Source organism: Crotalus tigris, unplaced genomic scaffold (assembly GCF_016545835.1).
Source record: "Crotalus tigris isolate CLP2741 ecotype Arizona unplaced genomic scaffold, ASM1654583v1 scf7180000017828.1554129, whole genome shotgun sequence".
Taxonomy (NCBI): domain Eukaryota; kingdom Metazoa; phylum Chordata; class Lepidosauria; order Squamata; family Viperidae; genus Crotalus; species Crotalus tigris.
The window spans coordinates 1,286,555-1,311,163 of record NW_024096658.1 but is presented as its reverse complement, the minus strand read 5'-3'; the positions used below and the strand labels follow the sequence as shown (position 1 = coordinate 1,311,163).

The window sequence follows — 24,609 nt, the reverse complement described above, 5'->3', positions numbered from 1 at the left end:
GGACTGGGGCAAGTGCCAAGGCATGGTCCACTGGGACAAGTGCCAAGATGGCCACCACAAAATTGTACATTCGCTCCTGGCTGGCCAGGGCCAAGGCAGCAGGGGCCGTTCCCTCACTGTTTCCAGGATGGCTTCATGGGCCACATGAAACCACTTTGCAGGCCGCATTCGCCCCCCGGGCCTTCTGTTTGACATGTCTGCTCTAGAGTCTGAAAATTGGACATGACTGAACAGAAGGAAAAAAAAATCAACAGTAAAAGAACAAACAATCAAGAAATATGTTGCAGAATAGCAACATGGTAGAGCAGCCATGAAGGCATTAGAAAAGATATTCAGATGCCATGATGTATTTATTTATACCCACTAATATCAGAATGGTGCAAGTCACAATATTCCCTATAGTACTCTACAAAAGCAAAGTCAGGATTTTAAAGGCGCAGTATAGAAAGAGTCTTGATTTTTTTGAACATTGGGGTTGCGGAGGAAGGACTCCTGTAAATACCATGATAATAATCTAGAAAAGAAGCCAATAAATAATAGATTCCTTAATAGACTCCTTAATTCTCCAAATGTCAAGGTTGAATCGCTAAGATGCCTGCTAACTTCTATTGCTACTCAACTTGCCATAGAAACAGGGAAGAGGGGTAAAAAGCATGGGAAGGAAACAGGATTTTAAGAAGTCGTCCATGGACCATGAGAGCCTAGAACAGTGGTTCTCAACCTTTTTAATGCCGTGACCCCCAACCGGTCATAAGTCGAGGACTACCCAACCGGTCGTAAGACGAGGACTACCCAACTGATCATAAGTTGAGGACTTTCCCTGTCCGGGAGCGCCGCGCATGCATGGTTCTGCCCCCTGCACCGGCCAAGGCGTAGCTGGCAAGGGGCAGCGACGGCGCAGGGCGACCACCGGCTGGGCCACCAGCTGGCCCAGCCCAAGGGAGGTAAGGCATCCGCCGGGCCCCACGCGTGCCAGCAACCTTCCCTGCGCCCGCCGGTCTCCCACCTACCATCCCCTCTTTTACTTACATTTTTAGTAGTTGCTCAGCAGGGAGGGGTGGAAACTTCCAGACAGCTCCCTTCACTGCAGACAACTTTGCAGCACCGTTTGCAGAATGGGACTTTTGGTGGGCTCAGCAGGGCAGAGACAGCCTGGATAATTCCTATTGGCTTTTGAAAGCCAATAGAATTAGACTCTATTCAAGAGAGTCTATTCTATTGGTTTTCAAAAGCCAATAGAATAAAAGGGAGTAGCACAGCTAAGGAAAAGGGGGAAAAAATGGCGGACTGCGTTGTTTGGCGACCCCCGTGAAATGGTCATTCGACCCCAAATGGGGTCCTGACCCACAGGTTGAGAACCGCTGGCCTAGAAGAATGCCAAGGTCACTAATGTAGGTGTCGGATGGACAAGTGGACCGCTCCCATAACAAACCAAAGATATATGAGCCTGAGCACCTGGTAGGTGGAGGTTAAGTTAAGGTTAAGTTAATTTGTTAACCAGGCAATTTGCTGGTTTTGCTTCTTCAATTCTAGATGTGTACTCAATAAAGTTTTATCTTTTAGGGCATTTCAAAGCCTTGAAGATTCCTTGATTTTGAGTTCGCTAATCGGACAGTTGACACTAAAACTGGTCATTCCAATTCTTCTGTATAACTAATTTCATGTTACTTTTCAATCCTTTCCAACAGGGGTGTCAAACTGCCGGCCCATGGGCCAGACGCGTTATCCAGAAGCTGCGCCCACCCCCATTGCTGGCAATGGCAAAACTGTCCTGATACATCTCGCGACATCACGTGATGTCGCGAATTTGACATGTCTGCTTTACAAAATTGAATTGGCTTCCATTCAAATGCTGCATCACTTAAAGATCCTAAAACTAAGGTACCTTAGAGCAGTGGTTCTCAACCTGTGGGTCAGGACCCCATTTGGGGTCGAACGACCATTTCACGGGGGTCATCAAACAACGCAGTCTGCCATTTTTTTCCCCTTTTCCTTAGCTGTGCTACTCCCTTTTATTCTATTGGCTTTTGAAAGCCAATAGAATAGACTCTCTTGAATAGAGTCTAATTCTATTGGCTTTCAAAAGCCAATAGGAATTGTCCAGGCTGTCTCTGCCCTGCTGAGCCCGCCAAAAGCCCCAGTCTGCAAATGGTACTGCAAGTTGTCTGCAGCAAAGGCGAGCTGTCTGGAAGCTTCCACCCCTCCCTGCTGAGCAACTACTAAAAAAGTAAAAGAGGGCCAGGGGTGGGAGGTGGGAGGCCGGCGGGTGCAGGGAAGGTTGCTGGCACGCGTGGGGCACGGCGGGTGCCTTATCTCCCTTGGGCTGGGCCAGCTGGTGGCCCAGCCGGTGGTTGGCCTGCGCCGTCTCTGCCGCTTGCCAGCTACGCCTCGGCTGGCACAGGGGGCAGCACCACGCATGCGCGGCACTCCCGGGCAGGGAAAGTCCTCGACTTACGACCGGTTGGGTAGTCCTCGACTTACGACCGGTTGGGGGTCGCGGCATTAAAAAGGTTGAGAACCACTGCCTTAGAGCAGTGGACCCCCAACTTTTGGGGCACCAGGGATTGGTTCTGTGGAGTTTTTTCTGCAAACTGGCGGATGGGGGCTTCGCTTGTTTGCCCATCTCAGTTTCTGGCATGCTGTGTGGTCCAGTGCTGGTCCATGGACCGGGGGTTGGGGACCTCTGCCTTAGAGGCTGCTAAAGAATCTTGCTGGTGCTATTTCATTAATATGCATGCCAAGCATACATAATTGCCAAGCAAATATTGAAAGTTCAGCAAGTCATATTCAATACACAATACAACAATCCTGAAAATCAACTGGTCCAAAGTCTTGAAGGAAGCTAGCCCAGAGAAAGAAATATTAAAAGGGCAGAAAAATATATTTTTCCTCAAAAGGACTTTTCAAAACCAAACCTGGCCCCAAATCTATCTCTCTGCCCCAAGCAAGACTTTAGCCCCATACAAATGCAGATGTAAAACCATCAGAAAGTTGAAGCCAGAGCACTCAAGAACACAAAGAGAAAATCTGCATGCCCCACCCAAATTCTAGGAGTCATTAGCCCCATCACCTGGGAAGCAGGATATGATAATAGGATTAAACCACAAATATCAAGGCCTAGACAAACACTCAGAAACAGCCTCAATGTTCATGCCACAGGAACAGGAAACTATTCCAAACAAGGCTAGAGAGGGTATAAAAACCTACTGCCCATGTGCTCTCTCTCTTTCCTCTTCTCCGCTCCTTCTTGCAAGGACCATCTTTCTGCTTCTTCAATAAACTGTAACCTTCTTCCCAAAGCAGTCTCCATGTTGCCTATTTATTCCCGGCTTGGATGAACCAGGATGAAGACTTACTTCTGACAGTCTCGATCCCTATTTCTGCTAAACAATTTTGAACACCAGGGTTCACTGTATGTGGGATCTTCATTACCAAGTTGCTTTAATACGTACAATTTGGAAGAAAAGGACATGTTTTAGACAGTTCTCATCAATCGGCTAAGGAGAAACTGAGTCATGCATATTTGAAGTAATTCTCTTCTGAACAGCCATGACTGGTGTTTAAAACATTTTAAAGAATGAGCTGATGTGACAAAAATACTGTCAATGCTTAGTCAGGAATACATGAAATTATCTCTCTCTTTTGAAACAATCTTGTTGCAAAAGAACTTCGCTCATTCCAAAATTTAGTTTAAAAACAGCTGCCTAATAACCGATGAAGCAGGAATTTCTAAGTGTTGGTTGAGAGAGAGACAAGTCCAAGAATATGACTATTGTCTATTAATGCTACTGAACCACACCCAAATATTCTCCAGCTGTGTTAAATCACAATTCTTTCTTTTGCTATGCTGGCTGGAAAGCATGGGGAATTGTAGTCAAAAATTTTTTAGACCACACCAAATTCTTGGAAGGTTAAGAGAGACATACAGGCACTTTTCAACCTACAACCACAACTAAGCCCAAAATTTCAGGATTGAACTCCTAGTGGTGGGCAGAGTTTGCTTGCAATACTACATTGTAACCACTGGGATACCTTGACACCTGCAGTCCCAAAGGAGTAGAAATTCAACATACCAATGCTCACAATCTATACTCGCAACCGACAGAACAGCAATCTCGTTTCAACATTCTGAACTATACTTAAAAATAGCCATTTGTTTCCTGCCTAAAAGAATGTTAGATATGGTAACGACTGTTGGCCAGGCCTCCCTTTTTAAAAAGAAAATAGAAACAGCAAGCAAGGGGGTCAACAAACTGCTTCCTACATAAGATTTCAATATTAACTCAATTATAATTTGCAGAGAGTAGGATTCCATAATGCAAGGGTTCTGGCAAACATTTTAGAATTGCTGAAGAAATATTTGAGTTGTAAATGTTGACCTTTCACCCCCTTCTTTCTCTAATTGTTTTCTCACAGTAATATAACCAAGAACAAAACCTCAAGTTGTAATTGGTTGAAACAGAAAATGTTATCGTGGGTTCCTGGCTGTGATGACCCACTGGTTAGAATGCAGTATTGCAGCTACTAACTCACTGCTCACTGCCAGGAGTTCGATTCTGACTGGTTCAAGGTTCAAGATTCTAACTGGCTCAAGGTTGACTCATCCTTCTGAGATCGGTAAAATGTGTTGTGATATTAAAACGCAAACGCTATCCTTTCTGTACTTGTGTCGTTGTTATGGGACAGAAGTAAGAAAGAATTGGGTTATGTTGCATCACAACATAATTCATCATTTTGTTGAAACTGTCAGTTGCTGTGGAGGCCCGAGAACTGTGGTGGTGCAGTGGTTAGAATGCAGTACTGCAGGCTAACCCTGTCCACTGCAGGGAGTTCGATCCTGATCCGCTCAAGGTTGACTCAGCCTTCCATCCTTCTAAGATTGGTAAAATGAGCACCCAGATTGTTGGGGGCAAATATGCCGACTCTGTAAACCTCTTAGAGAGGGCTGCAAAGCATTGTGAAGTGGTATATAAGTCTAATTGCTAGTGCTATTGATATTATGATAAACTGCTTGCCTACAACCAGAAGCAGGTATACTATCTGGCATTTTTGTAAAAAGAGCAAAACAACACTGGACCGTTGTGTCCCTTTCACACATGTATGTGCACAATACAGGCAGAATTTGCAGCACAAAGGTGTAACATTGCTTTCCTCGTCTGAATACCCCACATATGTCTCTGATCAGGGGTGCCTATTACTTGGATCAAAACAGATAAGGTAGAGATCACAACCACACAATCAAAGAGCTGCCCTTTTGTATGTGCCTGACAAATCGATTCACCTACAAAACAGCTAAGACCTGGATCACACTGTCTTGGATTCGTGCATCAGATTTTCTGAAATGTGCAGCTATTTAGGTAATTAGTCCCTAAGGTCTACTATTTCATTTACTAGCTGACAAGCAGGCAGCTCTGCTTGTTTGGCAGCAGACAACATTCAGCATGATATGATATTGTAAAATACATTTCCCAGTGCTTCCAAAAATAAAATGGATTTGAGAATCCAGAAACATCTCTACTCTCTCCAAAGTTGTCCCTGGTGGCACCAGATTTTTCCAATGACATATCCTGGCTTGTTTCATTTTCATATGTCAAAATAGAAGAGTCTGGGAGAAGTTGGCCAATAAGCGGAGATCATAAGAATTATTAGGAAAACATCTCAAGAACTTCCACTGAGCCTATTCTTAGAGTGCTCAGAGCTTAATGTAGTTCCAAGGAGGTCCTGACTGCCTCAAAACATAGGATTGGCCAAAAACAGTTTTGGGGAAGTGAGTGCCCATTGAGTTTTGAACTTGTTTTCTTTATTCCCAAAAGACAACAGGCATGGATTCAAGCTTCTTTAGCACGAACCAAAATAGGAACTGTGGGGATATGAGTCTATAAAAGTACATGGATCCCAAGGGCCAGAACAAATCATACAGGACTCTTTGAAAAGACATTATTTATTATACATGAATTGTTGAATAAACCCCATCTGGAATGGTTCGTTACAGAATCTGTCAAGATCTTTCTGTATCTTAAGCCTATCTTCTGCAATGTTGGCTATTCATCCCAGCTTGGTGTCATTTGCAAATTTGATGAGTTCCCTCATCCAAATCATTGATGAAGATGTTGAAGAGCACTGAGCCCAGAACAGAGCCCTGGGGCACCCCACCACACACTTCCCTCCATGTAGATGCAGTTCGATTGAGGACCACACCCTAAGTACGGCCAGTCAGCCAGCTACAAATCCATCTGGTGGTGATGCTGTCTAACCCACATTTTTCTTTCTTATTAAGTAGTAGGTTGTGGTCTACTTTATCAAATGCCTTACTGAAGTCCAAGTAAATTATATCCACAGTATTCCTCTGGTCCACTAATTTTGTCACCTGATCAAAGAATGCAATATGATTTGTCTGGCATGATTTGTTTTTGACAAACCCATGTTGGCTTTTGGTAATTACTTTGCCTCTAGGTGTTCCCTGATTCATTGTTTGATTATCTTTTCCAGAATCTTCCCAGGTATTGAGGTCAGGCCGAAACATCTGTAGTTTCCCGGATCCATTTTTCCCCCTTTTTTTGAAGATGGGAACTACAACAGCTCTTTTCCAGTCCTCTGATAGTTCTTCTAGCCCAACCCCCTGATCATGCAGAAGACCCATGCCATTTCAGACAAATGTCTTCTTAAAAACTGCCAGTGTTGGAGCACCCATAACTTTTGAAGGCAAGCCATTCCACTGGTTAATTGTTCTAACTGTCAGGAAGTTTCTCCTTAGTTCTAGGTTGCTTCTCTCTCTGGTTAGTTTCCATCCGTTGCTTCTTGTCCTGCCTTCAGGTGCTTTGGAGAATAGCTTGACTCCCTCTTCTTTGGGGCAGCCCCTTAGATATTGGAACACTGCTATCATGTCCCCCCTCGTCCTTTTCTTCATTAAACTAGACATACCCAAGTTCCCATATTGCACCTTTTTACACCAATTCTCATGTTGCACCAAGCCATAAACTATGGTTTACAAACCACAAGGACTAGATTCACAGAGTGATTTAAATAAAAACTACACATACTGTATCATGCTGCGATGTAGTACAATGTAGGCCACCAAATACTTAGATCTCAGGCGGTGCCATTTCCCAGAGTCCTTTGAAATAGTTTGTATCAGCCTTTAGCAACCTTGAGTATTTAATTGATGCTTGAATCTTCTGGTTCCTTATTGGCAGCACAATTCTTTGTGCTGCATACTCACTGCATACAGGTAGTCCTCGACTTACAACAGTTCATTCAGTGACTGTTACAACGCCACTGGAAAATGTGACCTAGGACCATTTTTCATAGTTACGACTGTTGCAGCCTCCCCCGTGTTCACATGACCAGAATTCAGATGCTTAGCAACTGACTCATTTTTATGACGGTTGCAGTGTCCCGGGGTTACCTGATCTCCTTTTGCGACCTTCTCCCAAGTCAGCGTTAAGCCAGATTCACTTAACAACCCTGTTACTAACTTATCAACTGCAGTGATTCACTTAACAACTGTGGCAAGAAAGGTTGTAAAATGGGGCAAAACTCACTTAACAAATGTCTCACTGAACAACAGAAATTTTGGGCTCAGTTGTGGTCGTAAGTGGAGGGTCTACCTGTATTCTTTTTTCCTGCAATGCCAAGCAACTTTAGATAGCGCCCATCTGCCAGATGTTGCTATTTTTGATATTGCTTGTTCTATCTGCAACAAATGAATGCCAGAGACCTGCCTGGGGACTGCTATCTCCCAGTAGGTGATAGACCATTTTGGCTGATCTCCCAAAATTAAGCAGTATCAAACTAGAACGGGAATAATTAAAAACAAAGGAGCAATTTCAGTGAGAGGGGGAATTATGGAACATTTGCAGTATGTTTCCTTTTTTTGGAAAATAGCCAAGACATTTCCAGTTCCTTAAAAAAAAGATGCAGGTGTTAAAATCCATTTTTAGCCGATATGCCTATCGGTTTTTGGCAAGTGCGGAAGTTGCTGATGTTGGACAAAACTCTGAAATTAATTTCCAGGAGAATGGGTTTCGGATTGACTTGTTAAGTTGCAAAAAGCAGCCAGCCTTTAAAATCCATAAGCTGCACTAGCCGAGGAAAATCTCAATAGAGGTTTGAATTGGCATGCAATCCAGAGTACTTTCTGGCTGGTTTACACTTGTAATCAGTTATCTCTCCCCCCAACACACACACACACACTCCAAGCATCTGAATCATGCTTCAATCTCAAATGAAATGCAAACACAGCTGTGTGATTTTATTCCTGCCAAGATCTTCATGAGATTTTTCACATTACATAAAGATTTGGCCCCCATAACAAATAAGCTCAGAACGGCTGAGAATTCGGATTGGGTTGCGCCCAGGCGCCCTCTTGGAGATTCTAGCACATGGCTGGCTGAGGAATTCTGGGAGTCGAAGTCTACAAGGCATAAAAGGGCCAAGTTTGAAGACCCCTGTTCTAGCACTCTGCATGGTTTGTTTTATGGAAGGACTAAGGGAAAGAAAGAGAGAGATGCCTTAGTAAGACCATACGTGGAATATGGCATCCAGTTTTGGTCGCCGTGATATAAAAAAGATGTTGAGATTCTAGAAGGAGTGCAGAGAAGAGTCACAAAGATGACTAGGGGAGAGGAGGCTAAAACATATAAAGGACGTGTCAAGACTGCTAACATCGGATGCTCTTGCTTGCCATATATGAAGAAGCAAACCTGCTTTATTTAGCCTGTATAGCACTTCTAGAGTTAAAGCAGATAATACTAGCCTAGTGGATGGGAAAATATGCTAGCTAAACCATAACAATATCTGAGCACAGTATTGCCAACGTCAGCTGTAACGGGAGGGGCACTTCACACTTCACATTAATTGGAGAATGTGATTGATGACTGTAAAATGAAGGAGTGAGTTATGCTTTGTCACGGGTGATTGGGGGAGGGAGGATTCAGTTTTTGGCTTAACTTTGTATGTGCCGAAGCTATGCAGGAATAAAAGGATTCTTTAAGGTAAATAAGCCTCAAAGTTCTTTGAAAAGCTGCTTCTTTTCGGAACCATGACAGGACGGTTGCAGGAATTGGGAATGCCTGATTTAATGAAAAGAAGAACTAGGGGGTGATATAATAGCAGAGTCTTGATCCAATGTCTTAAGGCTAGGGCAGGGGTAGGCAACCTTGGCTCTTTTATGACTCATGGACTTCAACTCCCAGAATTCCTGAGCCAGCCAAGCTGAGGGGAAAGGAAGAGGTTTCCAAGCTGAGCCTTGCTGGCTCAGGAATTCTGGGAGTTGAAGTCCACGAGTCATAAAAGAGCCAAGGTTGCCTACCCCTGGGCTAGGAGGACCTGGATGGGACCAACAGGATTCAATTGAACCCTGGCAAGACTGAATGACTTTGGGTTTGGGGTCTCCTTGTAATGCTCACATCCTTACAATGTGAGTATTATTTACATATTGTCCACAACAATCTAGTCCTCATTTTACTGACCTGGGAAGGATGGAAGGCTGAGTCAAGCTTGAGCACCGTCAAACTCCAGGCTGTGGGCAGAGTTTGCTTGCAATATTGCATTCTAACCATCTACCACCGGAGCTCAGTGGTTTTGCGATGGCTCCATTACTGTGGTTCATATAATCCTTTCCTGTTTTGTGTGCCTTTTTTAATCATTGTTTTTAAGTGTGACTTTTCTGTGTACAGTTAATCCTCGACTTACAACCATTAGTTTAGTGACCGAAATTACAACGGCACTGAAAAGAGTGACTTATGACCAGTTTTCACACCGATGATCCTTGCAGGACCCGTGATCAAAATCTGGATGCTTAGCAACTGATACGAATTTATGACGGCCGTAGTGTCTTTTTAGATTCTGCGAAACATTGCTCACACACTTCCAAGTCTACATTCTACTAAATTGATTTACTTATCAAATTTAGTCATTGCCCCTCTCACTCACAGAATATAGCCTATTCTGTGATCCACATAAGACATTAGATCCAAAAATAAGTTAAGAACATTCAATAAAACAAGTTTCCCATGTATTTTTGACCTTTATACCCCTGTACAGGCAGTACTGCAGATGAGAGAGAGAGAGAGAGAGAGAGAGAGAGAGAGAGAGAGAGAGAGAGAGAGAGAGAGATGGAATCTAGGAAGCTAAAAGTTCAGAGAAAAAGATGGAAAATTCCATTCTTGCGTTATTTTAAGATCTAAGCAATTAGGATTAACAGGCTATCATAAACGAAATTTCAGCATCATTAATAGATGAATAGACATATACCTGCAGTGTTCATTTTTTAAATAAATCTCCCAATGATATACTGAACCTTTTTTGATCATCTCAGCTTTTTTTCTGTCCGCAGAATGGTTTCAACACGCAGTTTTAAAAATTGGATCAAATTACCCCTTAGTGTCCTTTCTTTTCACGCATTTTAAGGGGATGTGAAGGGCAGACAAGACTGCCTTCTTCTTGGAAAAGGGGATGTTTAAAAGACTGAAATGGAGTGGACACATCCAGTTCCTGCCAGTGTTTTTTATGGAAATACCAGGTGACCCAAAACTCTGCATTAAGTAATATCTGCATGCAATTATAAGCATGTGGAAATTTGGTAGAGCCATGTACAAATTTCGGTTGTTACAGGTGAAGGAGATAACCTATTTGCAGTATCACATCTATGCCATTTAATAGTTCAAAGAATTTATTTTAATCTGATCTGATCTAATCTAATTATTCTAATTTAATTTAATTTAATTATTTTATTTTATTATTTTACTTTATTTATTATCGATCATCGCACAGTCAGCCAGATGTTCAGACTGGATTTGGCATTTTGTCTACCTATCGAGTCCTTACCCAGGACCTGGGATAGGCAGATGTGGATGTTTGATGGTATTACAGATATCATTGCAGGATGGAAGCAGTTCCTAATAAGGCCGCCTTTTGCAATTGACTAATAGCGAATTTGTCAATGCCAATGGTGTTCAAGTGGTGCTCCAGTTGTTTTGGGATTGCACCCAAGGAGCCTATGACTATTGGTACTACCCTTGCTTGCTTTTGCCACAGTCTTTCTATTTCTATTTGTAGGTCTTTGTATTTTGTTATCTTCTCCAGTTCTTTCTCTTCTATTCTGCTATCTCCAGGCACTGCCACGTCCACTATCCAGACTTTTTTGTCTTTCTTCCAGACTTTTTTGTCTTTCTTATTATTAATTATTAATTATTATTATTATTATTATTATTATTATTATTATTATTATATTTTATTTTTTCATATTAGTATAGCCACCCATCTTATGTGATTCTGGGGAATCATACAACACTTAATTTTAAAAAATCACAAATACAGACAGTCCTTGACTTACAGCCACAATTGAGCCCCAAATTTCCATTGCTAAGCAATTCAACTGTTCAGGGAATTACTGCAGTTGCTAAGTGAATCATTTGTTCATTAAGTGAATCTTGCTTCCCCATTGACTTTGCTTATGGGAAGCTGGCTGGGAAGGTTAAAAAAGATGATGATAGCACAACCCCGGGACACTGCAACCGTCATAAAGTGGCTGGATTTTGATCACGTGATCATGGGGATGCTGCAATGGTTTTAAGGGTGAAAAGCAATCATAAGTCACTTTTCTCAAATGAACTGTTGTAAGTTAGAATATCAGAATAACAGAGTAGCAGAGTTGGATGGGACCTTGGAGGTCTTCTACCCCAGATGTCCCCAACCCCGGGTCTGTGGACCAGTACTGGGCCGTGGCATGCCAGCAACCGATCCGCACAAACAAACAAAGCCCCATCCATGGGATGCAGGCAGCACACAAAACCACGCACCCTCCGGTCCACCAAAACACCTCTCTCCATGGAACCAGTCACTGGCGCCCAAAAGGCAGGGGGCCCCTGTTCTAGTCCAACTCCCTGCTCAGGCAGGAAATCCTATACCAGTGGTGGCAAACTATATCACACGTGCCAGAGGCGGCACTCAGAGCCCTCTCTGTGGACATGCGCACTGCCACTAGCACCTTGCTCAGGTCCATTAGGCCGCCGCCCAGAGCAGCAGCCCCGCCCAGGCAAAACGGTTGGCTAGCAAGCTCGAGTAGAGGTGTTAGAGCATCGAGGTGGCCACGCCTACCTGGCCTCACCCACCCAGTCTGCTGTGACCACCCTGGCCACGCCCATCCAGTGGACCACACACCCTGCCCTCCCTGAGGGAACCACAATGCTAATGCGGCCCTGGCCCTTTGCAATAAATAAGTGGGTTTTCGGTTGCGGTTTGGGCACTCGGTCTCTAAAAGGTTCGCCATCACTGCCCTAGAGTCAGGGAAAACCTTTACCTTTTTGTATCAGAGATATATTGCATTTTTATATGGAAGTTCTAACCTGGCTTTTATATTTAACAGGCATTTATAAATGTCTTCCTTTTCTGTTTCGCTTGGCGCTCGTTTGCCCTGAGCAAACTGTAATTTCATTAGACAGCTAACCATCTTCCAGTAAGGCTGCATTCCATTTATAAACTGCGCATAATTATAACCCAGGACTTCCGCTTTATCCTAGATTATTGTGAGTGAGAAATGTATTAAAACACACCTTTTTATTGAATTAAGTTGGGCTTAATTCCAATTCCCCACTTACCTGAGTGTAAAAAACTTAGCTTTAGCTCGAGTAATTATGTATAGAATCAAACAAGCAATTTTAGGTGCTTATCTAGCATGTAATAATAGAAGTGGAGGTGAAACCAATTAGACATATGGCAATTTGAAATCCATTGTTCCACAATACAACCTTTTTTTCCTTCCAAACTGCAAAAGTAAATATTTAATAGGCTGTCTTTAATTCTGTACGATGTTTTATGTTTTCATTGTTTGCATTTCCTTTTTGTTTTTTGTTTTTTTTTGTTTTTGTAAATTCACTTAGGGGAATTACAGATGAGCACTGCAGTATACTAACTCATAAATGCACTTCATATTTCTAAAGTACTGGTTATTGGAAGAAATAACAAGCATATAATCAGTGCTAAAGTACACAGCGTGTTTTGCCTGCCAGGAAAATCCATGCTGTTTTCTTTTAGAGATTATGTGTGATTTTAGTCTGTGTTGGATGATTGTGCTACCATGAATAAAGGGATTTGAAAGCAGTTTTATGCTACCATGAATAAAGGGATTTGAAAGCAGTTTTAGAAAACCTATGGCTTCCGCTTCAGAGGCATTCCTTATCTAAACAGTGTTGTGTATTTCATTGTCTACTCTTCAGCCATATGGTTAAGGGTTGCCTGGAGGTGCGGTAGAAAAAAATGAATCAACTACCAGGTTTTGCAGTGTGTAGGTGTGCATCATCCATGGTAGTTCAGACTAGGAAACCAAAACCAAGAATATTAATACAGAGGCTAAAACATACAAAAAATGGAGTTGCTGGAATTGAGTATGTCTAGTTTAATGAAAAGAAGGACAAGGGAGGACATGACAGCAGTGTTCCATATCTCAGGAGTTGCCACAAAGAAGAGGGGGTCACCCTATACCCCAAAGCGCCTGAAGGCAGGACAAGAAGCAACGGATGGAAACTAACCAAGGAGAGAAGGAACCCAGAACTAAGGAGAAATTTCCTGACAGTGAGAACAATTAATCAGTGGAACAACCTGCCTCCAGAAGTTGTGGATGCTCCAACACTGGAGGTTTAAAGAAGAGATTGGACAACCATTTGTCAAGAAATGGTATAGGACAGTGGTGGCGAACCTATGGCACAGGTGCCAGAGGCGGCACTCAGAGCCCTCTCTGTGGGCATGCGCGCCGTCGTCCCAGTCCTAGGCCTTCAGCTGGGTTTTATAAAACCTTTTCGCTTTAGGCCTCCGCCGCTGTGTGCAAAAAAAAAAAAAAGGTTCAATCAGTCAATTTCAACTTCTCGCAGGAAAAAAAAAACATCTTGAAAATTGGAATTGTTTGATTGAATTTTTTAGTCCCATCCAGTCTGCCATTACCACTGCAGCCACGCCCACCCAATGGGCCACACCCACCCAATGGGCCCACCCACCCAATGGGCCACACCCACCCAATGGGCCACACCCACCCGGCACTCGACGATGTATAAGTGGGTTTTGGGTTGCAGTTTGGGCACTCAGTCTCTAAAAAGTTTGCCATCACTGAACTAAGTTATCATTATGTTTCTTATGGGAACTGCAAGAAAGACAAATATAGAGGAATTACATTTCATCTTCATCTGGTTTCTCTTTATTTTATCTATGTAACTGTCAAGCTGGACTAACTTATTGATCAGTTGAAAGTCACCCAGTGATTTTCCATGACTGAAGTTAGCTTTGAACTTGGATGTCTGTCATCCCAGTTCAGCATTTTATTCACTACACGGAAAGAAAGTACAGAACTAAAGTATCCTTGATAAGACACAATATCCAAAGAGCAAAGTTCTTGGCTTTCATTTCCTTGAAAACTCTACATAACACTGTCTTTGAAGACAACTGGGAAGCTTGAATGGTCAGAATGCAGGGGCCTCATTGCAAATAGAGATAGCAGGTTTAGCAGTGTTGTATCTGCACTGTGGTTTCTGCTTAAGATCCTGGTTTATTTCTATGTCTAATTAAAAGGCTGGTTATCAACAATCATATCAATCAAATATCTACAATGCCACACCTCCAGATATGGCCAGCCCTTTGAGGGTTGAATGCCGGGTCTTTATTCCACAGGAGGTAAGAAAGGTGTGGTTGGATTTAAATGATCACGTAAATAAATAAAATAAAAACCAAAGTTCTACATGCTTTTGCAAATCTTCCCAAGTTGATTAAAGCAGCAACAAACCAACATGTCATCTTCTGTTACTTTACAATCAACGGAAAACAATCATCATGATCAGCGAGGATACATCTATAGGAGCCAGTGTGGTGTACTTAACTTAAAACCATTCATTTAGCAATTGCTCGAAGTTACAATGGCACTAAAAAATAATTACTTACGACTGGTCTTCGTACTTTACAAATATGATACATAATTTATTACACGTTCCCTTGGCAGGAAAAATTTTAAAAAATCAAATGAAGGAATGTGAACAAAGAAGCCATTGTTATCTAGAGAAGGAAAATAGAACTCCAGCCTTAAAATCTTAGGGGATTTTAAAATCCAGACGGACACCTGAAACACAACACACCAAACATTACTTGTATTGAAAAGAAAAATGGGTGCTGCACACATTCCAGATTTTTACTAGCCAAAGTAAAACAAAAAAAACCCATACAAATAAAAAAAAACCAAAATACTGGAATTAAAGTGAAGTTGAAAGAGGAGGTGGGATGGGGTGGAGGAAGCCAAGTATAATAACAATAGTAATTGATTTTCTTGACTAGAAGCCAAATCATTAGAAAACAGCTGGTCTAAAAATTGTGATATTCATTGGAAGAATAGACAATATGATTATGATTATGATTGATTGTGATTGTGATTATTGTGATTGTGATTACTATTAATAACAACAACAGCAACAACAACAATAATAATACAAGTAGTCCTTGACTTACAACCATTCATTTAGGGACCGTTTTGAAGTTACAAGGGCCCTGAAAAAGTAACTTATGACCGTTTTTCACACTTACAATCACTGCAGCATCCCACGGTCACATGATCAAAATTCAGATGCTTGGCAGCTGGCATGTACTTATGGTGGTTGAAATGTTCCTGGGGTCAGGTGATCCCCTTTTGTGACCTTCTGTCAAGCAAAGTCAATGGGAAAGCCAGATCCACTTAACAACCGTGTTACTAACTTAACAACTGCATGGTTCACTTAATAACTGTGGCAAGAAAGGTCGTAAAGTGGGGCAAAATGGACTTAACAACTGTCTTCATTGCATACATAGGCTGGGCACTACCTGCACATGTATATACACACACACAGCATCACAGAGGTGATTACGGGTCCCAGATACTGAGATATCTGACTGAATACAGCCACGCAGAATGTACCAGTTCCAAAGTTAACATCTATATAGTTTCTTGTAAATAAGCTAGCCTCACACTGTAGAGCGGATTAAGAATCAATCCAATAAAAATGGAAAATTCCAGCAATTATTGCCGCTGATAACTTCAGACTTTCAAGACCTTTGAAGCATACAGACTTTCAAGACCTTGTGAAGACTTACAGAAAACGCTTGACCTCTGTCATTGCCAACAAAGGTTATATAACAAAGTATTGAGATGAACTTTTGATATTGACCACATACTTATTTTCCACCATAATTTGCAAATAAATTCTTTCCAAATCAGACAATGTGATTGTCTGGATTTGTTTTCTCCTTTTGTCTCTCGTAGTTGAGGTCTACCTATGATGACAATTACAGGCCTCTCTCATCTTTTTAAGTGGGAGAACTTGCACAATTGGTGGCTGACTAAATACTTTTTTGCCCCACTATATATGATAGAAAAATATCCAATATGCAAGGCGAAAGTGCAGTGAATGGGTAAACGTCCAGGTTTCCAACCAGCTAGTATGATTTATAATCAATTCCAGATTAATAAAATTGTGGGGGAGAAGAGATGATCCAGAATGGCGCCCATTTGCACATGTCTCTTTCTCTCTCTTATTCATACAAAGACATAGAGTAATCTTAGCCAGAGCGTTGCCTGCACAGTCTATAAAATGTGTACATAAACATTGATATGGGTATCAGGTATGCCAGTCCCAGATTTTCTCCCTAGCTCTGTTAACAAAAGTCAACAAAAGTCCCAAACCAATCATGTTCTTTTTTTTCATATTGTCATTAAGCCAAACTTTACTGTGATGGATAATTTACAGATAGTCCTTGCTTTGCGACCACATCCTAGCCCAACCTTTCTGTTGCGAAGGGAAACATTTGTTAAATGAATTTTGACCCATTTTATGACCTTTCTTGCCACAGTTGTTAAGTGAATCACTGCTGTTGTTACGTGAGTAACCCGGTTGTTAAGTGAATCTGATTTCCCCATTGACTTTGCTTGTCAGAAGGTCATAAAAGTTGATCATATGAGCCCGGGACACTGCAACCGTCATAAATGTGAGTCAGTGGACAAGCACATCTGAATTTTGATCACGTGACCCTGGGAATGATGCTGCAATGGTCGTATGTGTGAAAAACAGTCATGTGTCACTTTTTTCAGTGCCACTGTAACTTTGAACGGTCACTGAATGAACTGTTGTAAGTCAAGGACCACCTGTATTCCCCACTTTGCATACGTTTAAGTCTTCACGAGTAATTTTTAGCATAACTTGAATTTCAGATGCTGACAAATGAACTGTACAGTATGTGTAAGGAAAAGCCTGACAAAACCATTTGCTCCTTTTTTAAAATGTGCTCAGTTGATGGATTTACATGAAATTGTTTTTTGCAAAATCATACCCACCCCAGACGGCCCAGAAGATTTGCAAAGATAAAGCCAGCCCAAGTTTTAGTTCTGCATTGCATGCTTGCTGCATTGCAAAAAAAAAAAAAAGTTATTCAAAAGTGTTGACAAGTCAGAAATATCTTTCCCTCTTCTTGCAAAAAATAAAATAAAACGGATGACTAATGAATTATCAATCCACGTTGTTTGCAGTGGCATTTCTCCAAAAGATAAGGGGAAGTTTCACTCCAAAGTACATATAGTATTTTACACATACTATTCTTCCTACAGAACCAAGGTACATAACTAAATAATCACCACAAGCGTACAAAAAATAAATGAAATAAATCAATACAGGTAGTCCTCGACTTATGACCACAATTGAGCCTGAAGTTTTGGTTCTGGGTGGTGATGGTTGTAAAGCGGGTCGCCATGTGCAAAAGATTGTACAACCTTTTTTGCAACTGTCATAAAATGAACACGCTGTTTGTAAAGCGAATGCCACGGTCATTAAACGAACCCAATGATCACTTTGGGGCTGCTTTGCTAGAAAAATGCTTCATAAATTGAGGTCATGTGAACGGAGGGCACTTCAAACGGCCATAAATGCAGGCCAGTTGCTGGGTGCCCAAAATCCTGTCACATAACCACAGGGGGACCTAAGTCCCTTTTTCGGGGTCCGTCGTAACTTTGAACAATTGCAAAAACCAGTTGTATGTTGAGGACTACTTGTATGCAACATCTTCAGCAGCTAAACTGCTGAATCCAGTGACAGCCAACAATCTTGTTTGCAGGCAATGCCCGATTCCCTGATACTTAAATACAAATGTGAACTTGTATTCACACAAGAATGACAAAGGATGTTTGACTGGCAAATATGACACTGTTGATGGCAGGTAGTAGTTCAGTCTGCAAGTGAGAGATCCTATGTTTTATCTTCCAGTCCCCTAATCATCGTTGTTACTCTTCCCTGTTAAGACTAGAAAGAGTGCAGAGAAGCGTAACAATGATGATTAGGGGGCTGAAGGCTAAACTATATTATAATAACAATAACAATAATTTTAAAAAGTTGGAAGGGACCTTGGAGGTCATCTGGTCCAACCCCCTGCTCAGGCAGGTAACCCTATACCATTTTGGACAAATGGCTGTCCAGTCTCTTTTTAAAAACTTCCAGTTTTGGAGGATTCACAGCTTCTGGAGGCAGGTTGTTCCACTGGTTAATTGTTCTCACTGTCAGGAAGTTTCTCCTTAGTTCTAGGTTGCTTCTCTCCTTGATTAGCTTCCATCCATTGCTTCTTGTCCTGCCTTCAGGTGCCTTGGAAAATAGCTTGACTCCCTCTTCTTTGTGGAAGCCCCTGAGAATTGGAACATGGCTATCGTGTCCCCCCTCATCCTTCTCTTCATTAAACTAGACATACCTAATTCCAGCAGACGGTTGCAGGAACTGGGTATGTCAGGTCTAACAAAGAAAAGAGGTGATATGATAGCAGTCTTCCAATATTTGAGGGGCTGTCACAGAGAAGATGGGAACAAGCTATTCCTCAAAGCACATAAGAACAAGACAAGAAGTAACGGGTTGGGAAGCTAATCAAGGAGAGAAGCAACCTAGAACTAAGGAAAAATTTCCTGTCAGAGAAAACAATTATTCAGTAGAAAGGCTTGCCTCCAGAAGTTGTAAGTGCTCCACAACTGATTGAAGAGGCTGAACAGTCATTTGTCTAAAATTAAATCAGGGGTAGGCAACCTTGGCTCTTTTATGACTTGTGGACTTCAACTCCCAGAATTCCTGAGCCAGCCATGCTGAGGGGAAAGGGAGAGTTTCCAAGCTAAGCCATGCTGGCTCAGGAATTCTGGGAATTGAAGTCCATGAGTCATAAAAGAGCCAAGGTTGCCTACCCCTGGGACTCTAAATGATATAGGGTCTCCTGCTTGAGCAGGGGGGTTGGGCTAGAAGACCTCCAAGGTCCCTTCCAACTCTGTTATGCTGTGACTGATGACTTGCAAAAACACATCATCCTTAGGAAAGGCAATCCTTTGTCAGTTCAAAAAAAATGAACTCTGGGGCAATAGATTTGGGCAAACTTTTCTCTTCATTCCTATTCTAATTCTACATGTCCAGGGAAATTATTCTCAAAAGGAATCTTTATTCAAGGGAGTTCCCCCACCAAGTTTTAAATGGTTCAGTCCAGGAATTCTTTCATCAGGTGATCGGGGTTTTGTGTGAACTAGTCTAAATTCAGGAAGGAACGTTTGGACCAGATCAGTGGGGGGATTCAGCCAGTTTGCACCAGTTCGGCAGAACCGGTAGCTAATTTTTTGTTGCCCAGGCCCAGAATGGACTTCCGGAAGCGGCATCCACACAAAGAACTGGTTGTTCACATATTTGAATCACACCACTGGACCAGATTCGTATGTGCATTCATGCACATCTTGGATTCATATAAATCTTGTGTATGAATAAGGCTCCCATATTTATGTAACAAGCTATGTGCTAACAAATATATTTTATCATGAGATAACAAGGCAGCCATCTGACCTCCCTATTAATTGTAAAGTATTTGGACTGGTCCCAACGGACAATTGTACATTCCCTATAAAATGCCTAGAACTGCAAATTGCAAAGAAGAGTGGCCAATTTTTCTGCCTTTTCAATGGGTGTGGAAAAGCCACTAGATTTGAACTGATCGATTATGTGTCATCAAGCTCTTTGTGCTTCTTGCCAACCACAAAATATCTAGATATACTGAGTCATCTCTGGATAGGATTTTTTTTTTTTACCGGGTGTTTTGCATTGTAACATAGATGGGGTTTTTTTTTTTGGTCTACAACTGCACATAAACAATGATATCCAGATTCACACTACATGCAAAGACACAATACACTGAATCACAAACCATCCAATCCCATGTTAGCCGAGAATAGATTGTTGTGACAATCCATCCAATAGGTTCGAATCATAAAAATGAGCCACATATACAGATCTGTTTTGGTTTTAGTTGAAAACCATGACAAAGATCACCAGTATTTTCCAGATTAAGCAGCAAACCATCACCATCACCCATCAATTTCATTTCATGAAACCAACCAATCTCAGAAGACCACGGCTCTAAAGTTTGAGAATGTCTAACAATAATGCTGATGTCTGATTAGATTTCATGAGTTTGCAAGATTTCAGAAGTCTGTATGGCAATAAATATTCTGTTACCTCAGAGTACCATGTTTCTGATTTCTGATCTGCTCACATGCAAAGCTCAACATAGAACAGGCTAATTTGAAATGAGTTAATGAGTTAAATCAGGCCCAAATTCTCCTTTCCAGCTGTGGATAAATCAACCACAGCTGGAAATTTTTTCTTGAGCTTCCATTCCTTGTACAGTTCTATGAATAGGTAGGTGCTATAATCCAGAGGTAAAATAGATGCCTGAACGCTGAAGGTCGCAGGTGTTTATTTATTTAGTTTTATAGCCAAAGGAAATCTGGTAGGGCTCAAAATATTCCATCCTAAAAATTTAAAGTAGGGATCCACCTAAGTCAATAAGACCAGGCTAGAAGGCCACATTTTTGATCTAAGACAGGCCGGCCTATGGGCCGGGTGCATCATGCTGAAACTGTGCCCACCCCATTGCCGGAAATGGAAAAAAAGTCGTGATTTGTCATGACACGTCATGTGACATTGCAAGTTTGACACCCCTGATCTAAGAGAAGGCAGCATTTTACTTTCTAAAAGCCATTGTGATTAGTCTTTGACAACTTGATTATAGAACATTTAGTCCAAATGATAAATTATCAAGTAAATAAACAAGGCTCCCTTGTATTATTAGGACAGAAGGATATGGAAAACCCCCAAATGCTCCAGAAAGGGAACTTTTAGGAAAACTCAGGAATCTTTCCCTTTCCTCTCCAAATCACTCCAATGTGATGTTCCATAGGTGAACTACACAGTTTTCCAGAAGTTAATCCTCTGAACCAGAAGCTGTTAGTGGTGTTCCAGATGTGGTTCAGCAGAAGACCTCATGTGGAATACTACAAAATGTTTCCTGACCAAATATGGATAGCTATAGCGCCTTTTCCAAAGCTCGTGCCTCTACGTGTATCCAACTTAAACTCCAATCAGCATGAACCATAACTGTTATACAACTGAAGAATAGCAACCAGGGACATCTGCTCTCTAAATCAGGGGTCCCCAACCCCGGGTCCGTGGACCGGCACCGGTCCTCGGCATGCCAAAAACCAATCCGCACAAACAGGTGAAGCCCCCATTTGCGGGATGCAAGCAACACATGAAACAATATCCCCTCCGGTCCGTGGAAAAGCCTCTCTCGATGGAACTGGTCCCTGGAGCCCTAAAAAGGTTGGGGGCCACTGTTCTAAATAGTTACCAGGGCATATGAATCAGTAGGAAATTTTATAGTACATCTTCAGGTCCAATGAAGGATAATGAGAACATGGATCAACTATAGAAAGATCTTTGGTCTGGAAGACTTAATGGACTTTCTAAGTGGAAAACAAATGCCAAGGAAGATTAATTCCCTTGAAAATTAGTTGAGAAGTATAGGAGCCACACTCAAGAGGTGATTTATTTTAGAAGACAAAACTGAATCTGAGGGCAGCAACCAATTGTGAGGTCTTGCACAACAATGACAACTGAATAAGTATTCAGTAACATCTGGGACCCCTCTCCCAGGCTTTAGATCTGCTTGGATCATCAAACACACCATTTGTGGATCTCTGGGAAATCCAGACTTCAGGGAGAACGGCCTATGTGGATGATGGGAGAATTTTATGTGAATTTCATGGTTCTGTAAGTTACTGTGCTGTGAACTTTGTAAACACAGAGAAATAAAAAAAAGCCAAGTAAGGATACTGTCCATCTTTCTGTTCTAGATTGCAGAAATCCAGAGGAACTGTAGGGGCAGAAAAAAGTTAGTTTTTCACCAACTTTTTGCTGCTACCCAGAGGCCATCTGGAGTAGTGAAGCTCATCCCAAAAGTGCCTTTTCAAGAGGCAACTGGACTGTCTTGTTTTTCTTTGAAGAGGTTTCACTTCTCATCCAAGAAGCTTCTTCAGCTCTGCCTGGATGATAGGGGAATAGAAGGATTTATACTCCTTGCAGACAGCTGGTCATTTACATTTTTTTTAAGAGAGTCTTTGATGCCCCCTGGAAGTTTATATGCCACCTCTGTCATATAATATAAATTTCTCCATAATTCTATACTTATTTATTTATTTTTGTCATATTTATGTAGTGTATATCGGTGGTGGTGACCCTTTGAGAGCTGTACGCAATGAAATTTCATTTTAATGTATGCCGATTCGTGTACATTCAAAGTGACAGTAAAGTACAAAAGTGAAAATATGTGTATAATAATGTGTAATAATAATAATATGAATTATTCTTAATAAGAAGTAGAATGTGAAGGAAGAAAAATGTAAATAAGAAACAACGGGGCAATAAGGACAAATATTCTAAAGAAGAATAAGGGGGAAATGTAAATAATAGAAGATCACCGTTATGTAATTGCTGTTAAAAAAGGGGGGGAGGAGTATATATTGTGTGTGCATGTGTGTTGTTTTGTTTTGTTTTGTTGGTTAAAAATAAAATTAAAATTAAAAAAAACAACAAAGTGACAGTAAAGTTAATATTCTATTCTTATTCTATTTATCTGTGTTGTCAGGGTCACCTGAGTAGTGCAAATGAGCGTGGGAGCCTTCTTGGAAGCTTCCAGCCAGAGCTGAAGAATCTTCTTGGATGAGAAGCGAAACGTCTTCAAAGAAAAACAAGGAAGTCCGTTGATCTCCTGAAAAATAAAGGCACCTCGGGGGCCACCATGACCTGGAATGACTGAGAATCTCCATAGACATTGAATGGCGTTTAGATCATAACCACCCAGTCTGGTCCAACCTTGTTGAGATGGGGATTCCTGGTGATATCGTAGCCCCGCTTCTTCATCCCCGTGGCTCTGGTGGCGGAAGGAGGGCCCTCTCCCGAAGAGCAGGACCTGCTGGGGGGAAAACTGCCAACCTGGACCCCCAGCAGTCGAAAGAGGCTGCCAAAAACGCCCCTGCTTCTCAAGGACTTCAGCATCACGAATGGGTCCACCCTGGAGGAGATCCGGCACCTGCGCGGTTTGGGGGGAGGAAAGGCAGGAGAGGTAAGAGCAGGAGGCCAAGCCAACGGATGGGGTGGGATGGGATGAGGGTCTTTCCCAGCGCGAGGAGGGGAGGGGACACGAGGCTCAAAGGAAGGGGGGAGAGTCATCTTCAAAGCAAACCCCCCCAGCCGCCGCCCCCCACAAAAGCCCCAGACAAAGCAAGAGAAGAGCTGGATCTTACTTCCGTTCCTGAGCGCTTTTCCTCAGCCCAGCTCAGCAGGCTTAAGACAGGCGACCCTGGGAAAGCGAAAGGAAACCCCAGGAAGCAGATCGGCCGCCGATCTTTGCAACCCGAAGACTGGCGCTGGCAGCCGGAGGGCGCCTCCTCCTCCTCCTCCCTCCGCCGCCCGCAATCCCCGCCTTCTGTCCCTCGCCGGGCGCCCCCCTCCACCTCACCCCAGCGTCACTCTTTGGGAAGCGGCGATCTTGGCCAGAAGGACGGTGGGAATCTACCTGGGCGCTCCGGGAGGACGTTAACCCGAGCCTGGAAAAATTGGGTGGGGGGGGAGGGAGGGAGAAGAAAAAGAGGCGTGGGGGGGAGGGAGATCTAGTTTCCACCCAGGTCGCAACCTCTGCAAAGGGCGCTGCTAACGCTGCACCCCCTTCCCCCCCCCATGGACCAGTGAGGATCAGCCGGTCCCTGATTTGGAAGGAGATGGAGGAGTCTGGCTTCAACGGAGAGCATCTCCTGTTCCTCATCAGTCTTGGCCTGGGGAGAGGGGGGGGGAGCAGGATGAAGGGAAGGGGGTCCTTGATCTAATCTGGAGCATCACTGGTTGGTCTTCGTCCTGTAAGGACCGTGGGGGGGGGGAGTGTGTTGCAGAGTCGGTTCTCGGCATTGAGAGGCAAGGGTGTTTTTTTTTCCAGGACAGGTTGGGATGTGGGAAAGGCAAAAGCAAGTTGAGGATGCTGGCAGTTTAACCTGGGCCGCAAAGTGCCAGTGGGAAATGAAGTAGGCAGCAGATTGAGTGATTGATTGAGTGATTGATTTGATTGATTCGAAGTAGGCCAGAAGTAGCATGAATAGCATATTTAGTTATTCATTCATTTATTGGACATAGGGCAGAATAGCATGAGAAGCATGGTTGCTTATTTATTAGAAGCAGGCCAGAAGTAGAACGATTGTCTTTCTGACTGTCT

General features: G+C 42.5%; 1 protein-coding gene across 3 annotated transcripts in view; it reads right to left on the bottom strand.

Annotated features, from left to right (window-relative positions):
• ME3 (malic enzyme 3) overlaps window positions 1–23,791 on the bottom strand; it is a 129,547-nt gene extending 105,756 nt beyond the window's left edge. For all 3 annotated transcript variants that reach the window (XM_039342963.1, XM_039342962.1, XM_039342964.1), the window contains exons 1-2: window positions 23,651–23,791; window positions 23,220–23,436 (exon numbers count right to left, since the gene is read on the bottom strand). Coding sequence is in view for 1 of the 3 variants with exons in the window: in XM_039342962.1 (XP_039198896.1) it covers window positions 23,220–23,402 (183 nt within the window). In the remaining 2 variants the exon portion in view is untranslated. The remainder of the gene's footprint in view (window positions 1–23,219; window positions 23,437–23,650) is intronic.
• Between the last annotated feature and the right edge of the window lie 818 nt (window positions 23,792–24,609).